The sequence below is a fragment of the Myotis davidii genome, unplaced genomic scaffold (assembly GCF_000327345.1).
Source record: "Myotis davidii unplaced genomic scaffold, ASM32734v1 scaffold187, whole genome shotgun sequence".
NCBI classification, from domain to species: Eukaryota; Metazoa; Chordata; class Mammalia; order Chiroptera; family Vespertilionidae; genus Myotis; species Myotis davidii.
This window is the reverse complement of record NW_006383018.1, coordinates 3483735-3495687: the sequence shown is the minus strand read 5'-3', so window position 1 is coordinate 3495687 and position 11953 is coordinate 3483735. Positions and strand designations below refer to the sequence as shown.

Below are 11953 nucleotides of genomic sequence, written 5' to 3'. Positions count from 1 at the left end.
TTCATTATGCATGCTGGTAAATAAGATTACTTTTTATTTTCCTTTTAGAAAGAATGAATCATCCTGTATAATAAAACTCTAATATGCAAATCGACCAACTGGCGGGATGACTGGTCACTCTAATGTGCACTGACCACCAGGGAGCAGACACTCAATGCAGGAGCTGCCCCCTGGTGGTCAGTGTGCTCCCACAGGGGGAGCGCCACTCAGCCAAAAGCCAGGCTCACAGCTGGCAAGCACAGTGGCGGTGGCAGGAGCCTCTCCTGCTTCTGCTACAGTGCTAAGGAGCAGCGAGTGGAGGGGTAAGAGCAGAGAGTACACAGGTGGTAAGGAGCAAGGAGTCCCGGACTGCGAGAGGGATGTCCGCCAAGGGGTCCTAGGTTGTGAGAGGGTGCAGGCTGGGCTGAGTATGAATTTCATGCACCAGGCCTCTAGTTGGTTACAAATATTAGTGCTCCTTTTCAAAACTCATTCCAGCCACTTTTTTTCTACCATGTTTGCCTAATGAGCTTTCTATTTATGTCTTTGATGTGCCTATAGATGTGTTCCATTCAGAATTGCCAGGTCTGCCCTATAGGAAAAGTATCGTTAGTATTCTCAGGCATTATTACCAGGTCATACAGAAAGATAGCTGATGACTAGCAAATGTCATTGCACAGCACAGGACCCTTATTTATCTGTTTTGTATTGGAGTTATGTTTGTTTACCCTTACTATAAAATTTACATGTGTTAGCTACTTATGATTTACTTGCATTATATCAGTAAAATACCTTTTTAGTTCTTTGGGAAGCTGTGGTATCAGGAAACCCCCAAAAGCATTCATTCACATTAAAGCCTTCCTTTTTTTTTTCTTTTTCTTTTTTTTTTTTAAGATGAGAGGGATTAGCTCCCAGGATTGAGGCTAGCTCTTTCCACAAATTGTCCAATGTAGCTCTTGCTCACCTACTCTTCTCACGATAGTGACTCTTCCCCTCCGTTGGTCTGAGTTCTTAAATTTGTACTCATAGCAGTAGTTAACCATTTGCCATATAGCCCATCCTTTAGAGAGGAAGTAATAAAGTTATTTACTTTTTATGGAAAAGTTGCTTTTGACGTACTAAAGTGAACTTCTTTGGCTCATTTAAAAAGTGCCTATATTATTTAGTACTTGTTAAGTGTCCACACTTCTTAACTGCGTGACATTAAGCAAGGTACTTCATTTCACCTCTTTGCCTCTCATTTTTTTAAATCTATATGTAAAATGCATTAATTAGATAACTTCTAGAGTTCTTTTCAGCTCAAATTCTTTTGTTTTACTGATTCCAGTATTTATCAAGAAGCTAAATACAGTTGCTTATAAATATACATTTTTCTTCCTTTTAAACTATGCCATTCCTTAAAAATATGCTCCTTTATTCTATCCATATGTTCTTGTCTGCCCATTACAGAGTTTTTATATCAAATTTGTAAAAAGTTACCCTAAATATTTTAAACTAAACTTAACAGTTGTTTACACATATTACTAGTAAATATTGCTAGTAGCAACAGTACTAAGAAAACTTCACATACTTTACCTGGAACTAAGCAAAAAGAGGTAGAGAATAGTTCAAACCCCAAGAAAGTACACTGTGGAATTAGGAAAGACACAGGCAGTGAATTTTAATTTAGGAATCCCAAATTTATATTTGGCTATTTTGTTGCCCTTTTGGGCAGGGTTATTTTCTCATCTAATAAAAGAATGGTAATATTTTCAACTATCTATTGCATAAAAACAGAAGTATGGTATAGTATGTAATGTGCTTTGGATTGCCCCTAGGTTTCAATCCCAACTTTTAGTTCCTAAAAGTATGACCTTTAGCAAGTTGAAGTCTCTAAGGATCTGTTTCTTTATCTATAAAATGGGCTAAATCATAGTACCTTTCTGAAGATTAAAGAAGAAAATGCAAATAATGCTTTTAGAGTACTGGCATATAATAAGCACGCAATAAATCTTGTCTGTTACTATTAAAGTATTGTAATAATTTAAAGATTTTGATTTTTAAATCTAAAGTTCATTCATGTTCAGTATTTTTTTTAAAAAATCTTATTATTACAATACACCAAGGAAAAGTTTTATCCTTTGATAAAATTAACTTTGTGTGGCCCTGGCCAGGTGTCTCAGTGGGTTGGAGCATCATCCTATAAACCAAAAGGCTGTGGGTTCAACTCCCTGTCAGGGCATATCCCTAGGTTGTAGGTTCTTTTCCCAGTTGGGGTATGTACAGGAGGCAACTCATTGGTGTCTCTCCTCCTCACCCTTCATCCCCTCCTTTCTAAAAATCAAAACAAACCAGTTTTGAAGATGTGCAATTTTCCCCTTAAATGCACCATATCTAAAAACAAATTTCCTTTCCTCTCTCCTCCTCCCACCCATTTATTTCTAAACATTGAATTACTTTTCCACCATTGCTTCAAACTGCATCCTTACATAAGTATTTGGCTGTAACCAAATGTTGGGCTCACTACTCACTTTTCTGGGTCTTTGCTTTGCTTATTACTTTTCCCACTACCTAAAATATTTTACCTCTCTTCAATATCTCTTCAGTTTATTCCTATTTAAAATCCAGTTAAAGTTGTTAGCCTATTAAAACTCTTTACATGACCATCTTAGACTGAAATAATAATCTTCCTTTTCCAATATTTTTAAAGCATTAATTATATACTATCTTGATAAATATATAGTACCTTACTTCGTTGGTTAGTATCCTAAACTGTTACTTAAATTATAGAGCATTATGTAACTATTCCATGTTTTTTGTTTTACTTCTCTGATTACATTGTACTCCTTTATTAGAGCAGCGACCATGTATTTTACATATCTTTATGTGTCATCCATTACCTAACATAACAGCTACATACAGACTTACGTCTTTGGGCCTATTAAATCACAGGCCTTTGTGAAAAGTTTATGAGTTACTTTCTGATTCTGGACATATTTTTGACTAAACATTTTCTCTCTTTAAATTATAATTTTTGTACTTTATGTGCTCTATCTTGTGTTTGAGGTTATATTTTCTCTGAATTGATCAGAAGTAAACACAGTTGAATTGAACCAGAATAATTAATAAGAAATCAGTCCCTAGGCAGTGAAAACATTGTCTGTATCTTAGTTCCTTGCTTTCTGCCTAGAAAAATCTTAGATTTCTTTGGGATGTCTTCTAAAATTTGGAGTTTTAAAACATTTGAAATGACTTTTTTTTTTTTTTTAAATAGGCTTGGAAAGGTTGAGGCCACTCGCATATTGTTAGAAAAAGGAAAGTGCAATCCAAACCTTTTAAATGGACATCTTAGTTCTCCTCTTCATTTTGCTGCTGGTGGGGGACATGCTGAAATAGTACAGATTCTCTTAAACCATCCAGAAATTGACAGAGTAAGTTATTTTCCAGGTTGTTGTTGTTTTTTAATGTTTCAGCAGTGAATAACAAATAATGACACTAACATGCTCAGTAGTATACTTGAGAGGTTAGCTGAAAAATAAAAACAAATTTCACTTACTATACAGAATACATATTATGTGTAAACTTTGCTTTATACATAAACATTTTTGATGATGATAAAATATGTCTTGCATAAAATGTACCATTTAAGCCATTTTAGGAGTACAGTTCAGTGGCATTAAGTACATTCATATTACTGTTCAGTCTTCTACAGAATGTGTATAAAATTTAACCTCTTTTCATTTCATATTGTATTTCTTCAAAAATATATTTAAGAATAAAAAAGATTTTCTACCCACTTTCTAGAATTTGTATTAACAAGTATTTTGTGAAGGGAAAAAGAATAGTTTTAACAAAACCTATGTTGCATTTGTAATCATAACTTTTAAAAAACAATAATCATATTGATCTGTGCTTTAAGTCTTTCATATTTGGTAATTCATGTTTATTTTAACTACAGTATGTACTAAGTATGGTTCATATTTACTACTTGAGGAGTCTTTTTTTTAATCAAAGTTTAATATTTGCCTTTAGATTGCCATATATTTATAATGCCTTTTTTCTTTATCCTCTTCTTTGCCCCTTCATTTTTAGCACATAACAGACCAACAAGGAAAATCCCCTTTAAATATTTGTGAAGAAAACAAACAAAATAATTGGGAAGAAACTGCAAAATTGTTGAAGGAAGCCATTAACAAACCAGTAAGATTACCTTCAGAGTAGAGCCAAGCATCCTACTTAAATTGATAAGTAATTTCAGGTTCTGTGACAAGGTGGAAGGGTGAATGGCTGGTTTCTTTACTGCTTTTATAAAACCTCATGGTTAGACTTCATAAGCATTAACTTTGTTATCATCCATATGGTTGGATGTTTATTCTTGCTTAACAAAATGAAACTTGCATAAGTAAATCTTTTAATCACTTAAAATTAATTTAATTTTCAGTATAATCTCTGTACTTGGTGTGCTAATTACAAATTCATCTGTTCATTGAAGCATAGATCTCTACTTAGGCCTCCTCAGCAATATTTTATATTTGTAAATACTGACATTAACCATCATTCATTAATTTAGTTTCAGCAAGTTATCTATTACAGATTCATTTTACTCCTCAAGAAAATGCATGAGTTAAGATTGGTAAACTGGTTAGGGCTTTCCTAGCTTTTTTGTTTTGCCTATTCAACCTGGCTTTCCATCTAATTATGTCCAAAATAACTAGCAGTGACATTAAGGTCGAAAAGAATTAACAATTAGAAAAAAACTCAATCCTAAAAGTTATAGTGATGATAAATCTATCATTAATTTAAAGATTTGAAAACTTGCAAACCAGATAAAAGGATTCATATTAACAGATATAGGATAAAAGTTTGATACCAACAAATATAACCCATATGTCTGAGCCTTTCCAAACTTCCCATCAATGAGACAATGTCTTTGTTGAATATTCCTGTGAATTTAACATCACGAAATGCTGAAATTGATAACTGATAAAGAATATATGATCTCGCTCTGGTTGTTTTGGCTCAGTGGATGGAGCATCGGATACAGACTGAAGGGTCTCGGGTTCGATTCCTGTAAAGGACACATGCCTGGGTTGTGGGCTCGATCCCCAGTAGGGGGCAAGCAGGAGACATCTGATCAGTGATTCTCTCTCATCATTGATGTTTCTATCTCTCCCTCTCCCTTCCTCTCTGAAATCAATAAAAATACATATTAAAAAAAAGAATATATGATCTCTCCCTTTAAAGATGATTACACACTCATGTACATTTTGTGAAAACACTATTCCATGAGCACAAGACAAGGGCAAGAAAATAGATAAGTGGTATAGGCAACTTTATGTTATACGTCATTGCAATTCATTTTCTAATTGTATATCAAAATACTTTTTTTTTCTTCCCATACTTTTTATATTGGAATGTAAAAGATAAAAGGAATTAGGTACCTTTATCCAAAATGAACTGTCCTGGAAGTTGTTTGGAGACCTCATAACCACAAAAATGTTACTGAGAATTTCATTTGTCTCTAGAATTTCTGAACTGGAGGAAAAAAAAAACTGGCTTAAGGTCCATTGCTTAAAACTTCTACCTGCAGTCTTTTATTACAGATTTCTCTTAGGACAAATTATTGGTGGTACACATTTCTGTAGTATAATTTTTGGCCCATTAGACTTATGAGGTACTTGACTAACACCAGATTTAGTTAACCAATGTATATCCCCCATTTGATATCTACATTGTACATAGCAGCTTACAAAAAAAATCCTCTCAGAAGATTTTAAAGTTGAATTTTTAAACAAACAAACTAATTTGTCTTAGTTTCTCAAAATTATGTGAACATGGGATATCCAGAGGAAAATGTATTAGAAAATATAAATAATAAAAGTAAAATTTTTAAAAATATTGCCAGCACATTCTCACTTGAAGCCATTTTTCTGATATTTTCCATGTTAGAAATCTATATTAAGCAGATGAAGTTGAAATTAAAGCATTTTGGTGGATTTGGTTGTATAATTTCTAACCAGGTTGCATAATTTATTATCATTCTTTGTTCTAGTATGAAAAAGTTCGAATATACAGAATGGATGGATCATACCGTTCTGTTGAACTGAAGCATGGAAATAATACCACAGTGCAGCAAATAATGGAAGGAATGCGTCTCTCTCAAGAAACACAGCAATATTTCACTATTTGGATCTGTTCCGAAAACCTCAGTAAGAAATTTGTTATTTTGTTGTGTGAACATCATTATTCTTTTTTGAAAGTGGGTTGGTCAATTACATTTAACATCAGTCTAACAACAGTTAATTTACTGACTTTTAAATTTTAAAGTGATACAGTGTTCTTCTTTTATATAAATTATTTGTGCCCAAACTGTTGAAAAAGGTAAGCCCCCCCCTCACTTAATTCAAACAATATTTTAAGTAGTAAAAAACAAAACATTTCTTCTTTGGCAATGGAATTTTATTTGAATGCCATTAAATGTGGCGCTCATCCAACTTGCCTTTATTTTCAGTGCTCAAAATAATATAAAATTTCTTCTTTATATAAATTTTCTTTCAGATCTTTTTATTTAAAATCAATCTTTTACTGTTGATTTGTCTCTCAAATTATTGCAAATACATAAAGGATTTAATTGAGGTTGTTTTGATTTAAAATCAATCTTTTACTGTTGATTTGTCTCTCAAATTATTGCAAATACATAAAGGATTTAATTGAGGTTGTTTTGATTTAAAATCAATCTTTTACTGTTGATTTGTCTCTCAAATTATTGCAAATACATAAAGGATTTAATTGAGGTTGTTTTGATTGGTTATCTAATGGCTGTGTTTTTTTTTAACCATATATTACTGATTGTATCAGAATTAGGCTATCATGAAATTAAGAATCTTAAATAGATTTAATAATTTTTTTCTTTTAAGAATTATTCTCATAATAATTTTTTTTTTAATCCTCACCCGAGGAAATTTTTTCCAAAGAGAGTGGTAGGGAGGGATGGGGGGGAGAGAGGGGTAGTGGAGAGAAACATTGATGTTTCTACTAGTTGCTCCACAGGCACCCTCACCAGGGCCTTGGGTGGAAGCTGCAACTGAGGTATCTGTCCTTGACCGGAAATCTAACCCGTGGCCCTTCAGTCCTTGCAGTGACGCTCTTACCACTGAGAAACACCAGCCAGGGCAATTCTTATATTCTTAAAAACAAAAGCAATCAACTCAAGTCGGGTAGTATTAATTAAAGTTGATGTTGATTTAAATTTACACTTAATTTGTGTGTAGTTGGTACTTAAGTGTAGAGAGTTTAATACAGAGTCTCTGTGCATTGATATAATTGATCTATTTTTACATTATCATTTATAAAAGGAAAGATGTTTTTCAGGCCTTCAACTCAAACCATATCATAAACCCTTGCAACATGTTCGGGACTGGCCAGAAATACTGGCTGAATTGACTAATTTGGATCCCCAAAGGGAAACACCACAGCTTTTCCTAAGAAGAGATGTGAGACTTCCTTTGGAAGTTGAAAAAAAGGTTTGCTTGAAAATCTTATTTACAGTCATGAAAATGTACAGAATTTATTGAGTTCCTAAAGTGGGCACCACAGGCAGAATTTGTGCTCTTCTTGTACAGGTGGGGTTTACTTCTGTTTTTCTGTTCAATCCCCACATCCCTTTGGTAAATGGTAGAGTTTGAATCAGACTGCTTTTATAAAGCCCCTGGTTGGTTTTCTGTTTTTCCTTTCATTGTCTTAGAATGCAAAAGAAATAAGAGAGTCTATCCTAAAGAGAATTATTAGCAACCAGATAGAAGGCAGATTATACAAAAAAAATTTTTTTTCGGAATAGTATAGTGTCAAAGGTAAATTTAATAAAGGGCTAATAAGGTGTGTAAATCTCAAAGAAGCAAAGAGATACCTTGGAATGGGGGAATACAGAAAAGAATATTCTAAGTTTTTAAAACATAAAAAAGGCATATGCTCTCCTTTAGTGTTATTTGCAAGTGTAAAGTATTTTTAGTCAAATAAAACACATTTGTCTTAAACTTTTTTAAACTACACATACCATACTTCTGAGAGTTAACACACTTCCTTTTATCTTCTTTGAGTTTAGTATGAGTTCTTTTTAGAAGCATAATTAGAAAAATGTTTGAAGAATATAAAGCATTTGAGTATTTGTGCTCAAATTATCCATATCCTATATCCGTAAACTGGTGAAATTTTATTGGACTGTAAATCAGAGGTTAGCAAACTATGGCCTGTTGCCATATCTGACCTGCTGCTTATTTCTGTATATCCTGCAAGTTACTAAAGGTTGAAAATAATTCAGAAAAACAATATTTCATGTCATGTGAGAATTTTATGAAATTCAGATTTCAGTAACCATGAATATAGTGTTATGGGAATACCACCACACCCATTTGTTGATGTATTGTCTGTGGCTGCTTTTGTGCTAACAGTAGCAGAGTTGAGTTATTGTAAGAGACTGTATGACTCACAAAGTTTAAAGTATTACCGTCTGGCCCGTAATAGAAAAAATTTTCAGCCCCTGCTCTTAAGCAATAATGGCTTATTTATATACAAATATATAATTTTTGCTTTTCTATATTAGGTAATGACAAGTTGTACTTTTGTAATAGGAAATTATAGCTTATTAACTGAATACTTTTTTCTTTTAAGATTGAAGACCCACTAGCTATTCTTATTCTCTTTGACGAAGCCAGATATAACTTATTGAAAGGCTTTTATACAGCTCCTGATGCCAAACTGATAACATTAGCAAGTCTGTTGTTGCAAATAGTTTATGGAAATTATGAGAGTAAGAAGCACAAGCAAGGTTTCCTAAAGTAAGTATTTCATGTGAATGTAATGTGTGGTCTTGTGCTATGCTTAAGATTCAATTTAACCAAATATATTTAGAGATAAATATTTATACATTAGTTTGGAATTAAATACAGTCAGCCCTCTGAATCTGTGGGCTCCACATTCACAGATTCAACCAACCTCAGTTTGAACCATGCATATAGAGGACTGACTGAGGGACTGAGCATCCTCAGGAGTCCTGGAACCAATCCCCCTTAGATACCAAGAGACTTACAAAGCATGGAATGAGAAGGAAAAACAAAACAAAACTATGTAAAGCGTTCTTTAAGTTATACTCTCTAAGTTCACCAAAACTTAAATGAGTGGTAGGAAAATGTTATAAGGCAGATGCATTTAAAAATCCCACCACAAAAACTAGTTTCATGTTGAGAGAAAACAGTGAGGTTTTAGCACATCTTATGTTTGTTTATTGTGGTTTTCAATTTTCAAAAATATTTTGTGGTTATTGAAAAAAGAAACATTTCTCTGAATTGAATGGTGTTAAGATTGTGGCTTTTGTTTAAAAATTTTTACAACATAGTATATTTTAGATAAAAACTCCAGTTACTTAAAGCCTTTTGTGTCTAAATGAATATATTACTCTAGCTACTAAAGATTTTTAAAAAGATGTTGGCATATTTGCTTACAGTGAAGAAAATTTAAAATCCATTGTACCTATTACCAAATTGAAAAGTAAGGCACCTCACTGGACAAACCGAATACTTCATGAATACAAGGTAAGTTGTTTAATAGAACTAAAAAGACATTTTATAAGAGAGTTGAAATTTTGTTAGTGTTATTAATATGCTTTAAATAAAGTTCATAAAACATATAGTCCTGGAAAAGGATTTTTTGGGTCACATGCCTGAAACTGAAAGGAAGACATTTTTATATTTCTGGTTTTTTGTGTTGTTGTTTTTTAAAAAATATATTTTAGAGGGAGAGGTGGAGAGAGAGAAACATCAATGAGAGAGAAATAACAGTCATTTGTCTCCTGTATAAGCCTGAACCCCAGGATCTAATCTGAAACCTAGGTATGTGCCCTGACCAGGAATCAAACCCAAAACCTTTTGGTGTACAAGATGATGCTCCAACCAATTGAACCACCTGGCCAGGGCAAGGAAGTTATTTTTATTTTAAATGTAGAATCTTTTCATAAATACTTTCTATGTGCTGCATACCATGGTAAGGACTAGTGATTTTTAAAAATACATGAAATAATATCTCTGTCCATGAGTCACTTAAAAAACCTGACAGTATAGATAAATATTTTTAGACCTTGATATTTCTTTTTTCTTAATGTAAAATCTCAAAAAGAAAATTGCTCTTGGGATAATGTCACACATTCTTCTTGGAGGTCAGCCTTGATTTTAGAAACTGCTTAGTTGGCCTCTTTGGATTATCAAAGGTACCTTCTCCTTTCATATCTCTTTATTTTACTTTTTTTGGTTTTAGAATCTTAGTACAAGCGAGGGTATCAGTAAAGAAATGCATCACCTTCAGCACATGTTCTTACAGAATTGTTGGGAAATTCCTACATATGGAGCAGCTTTTTTCACAGGACAGATATTTACAAAGGCAAGCCCCAGCAATCATAAAGTCATCCCTGTGTATGTAGGAGTGAATATAAAAGGACTTCATCTTCTCAACATGGAAACTAAGGTAGATTTTCAGCTCTTTTTGACTAGTCACATAATATAGTAGGTAAAATAACAATGCCAGCCTGAAGAATCTAGAAATTGCATATATGCAAGCCTGTCATTGCAATTTCATTTTTAATAGCAAAGGATGGGAGGGGTTTAAAAACTAAATGATTATCAATAGAGGTTAACATGTTAATTATAGTACATTTCTACATTGAAATATCTTTTGGCTATACAAGAGAATGAAGAATATTTTTGTGTAGAATGATCTCTAAGATGAATTTAGTGGAAAAGCAAGGTGCTGAAGCATATGTAATGTGCTACCTTTTGTGTAAAAATGGGAGAAGTAGGTATTTATTCAAAGAAAACCAAAACACTGACTCTAAGAAATATACACTACCATGTTCAATGTGGCATTATTTACAATAGCCATGATACGGAAACAATCTAAGTGTCCAACGATGAATGAGTGCATTAAAAAAAATGTGATACACACACACACACACACACACAATGGGATATTATTCAGCTGTTAAAAAGAAATGAAATCTTGCCATTTGTGACAACATGGATGGACATTGAAGGCTTTATACTAAGTAACATAAGTTAGACTGAGAAAGACGAATACCATATGATCTCACTTATATGTGGACTATTGCCAAAAAAAGATAAAACTATTATGTTACATGTCAATTATAGTTCAATTTTTTTAATAGGGGAAGTGAATGCTATCCTCTTATATAATAAAAGGCTAATATGCAAATTGTCCCCTGGGGAATTCGACCGGAAGACCAGGAGTTCACTCACTATGATGTGTGCTGACCACCAGGGGGGCGGCACGGAACATGGCAAGCGACCAGTGGTGGCAGCGGGGTGCTGAGGGAGCAAGGGAAGAAGGAAGAGAGGAGGTGGGGAACCTGATCAGCCCTGATCTCTGGCCAGGTCTAGGGACCCTACCTGTGCATGAATTTTGTGCACTGGGCCTCTAGTATTTTATATTAGAGTGACTTGATTGGGATAAGAAATAAGCTGACATATTCCAGTGGCATTCATAATCCCGTACACATTTCATCCTGTCCCCCAAAACTTCAAATGAAGTTCCTATGTCACATATTTTCCTCTTCAAATACATATTTTTTTCATTTAAATCTGATTGATTTTTTTAAAATATATTTTATTGATTTTCCACAGAGAGGAAGGGAGAGAGATAGTTAGAAACATCAATGAGAGAGAAACATCGATCAGCTGCCTCCTGCACATCTCCCACTGTGGATGTGCCTGCAACCCAGGTACATGCCCTTGACCGGAATCAAACCTAGGACCCCTCAGTCCGCAGGCCGACGCTCTATCCACTGAGTCAAACCGGTTTTGGCTAAATCTGATTGATTTTTAAAATAATCACAGTTAAAATGGTTTTTAAGTTGTAAATGGCATAGAGTGAGAAGTCTCCCTCCCACTCTTGTTCCCAGTTACCTGGTTCCCTTCTCTAAAAGCTTCAAGAG

At 33.7% G+C, this 11953-nt stretch overlaps 1 protein-coding gene across 1 annotated transcript in view; it reads left to right on the top strand.

The window, feature by feature from the left end:
* KRIT1 (KRIT1, ankyrin repeat containing) overlaps positions 1-11953 on the top strand; it is a 32471-nt gene that overhangs the window by 15058 nt on the left and 5460 nt on the right. The window contains exons 7-14 of the mRNA XM_006779261.2: positions 6-16; positions 3233-3389; positions 4051-4158; positions 6011-6167; positions 7330-7481; positions 8626-8792; positions 9458-9545; positions 10264-10470. Of these exons, the coding sequence (XP_006779324.1) occupies positions 6-16; positions 3233-3389; positions 4051-4158; positions 6011-6167; positions 7330-7481; positions 8626-8792; positions 9458-9545; positions 10264-10470 (1047 nt within the window). The remainder of the gene's footprint in view (positions 1-5; positions 17-3232; positions 3390-4050; positions 4159-6010; positions 6168-7329; positions 7482-8625; positions 8793-9457; positions 9546-10263; positions 10471-11953) is intronic.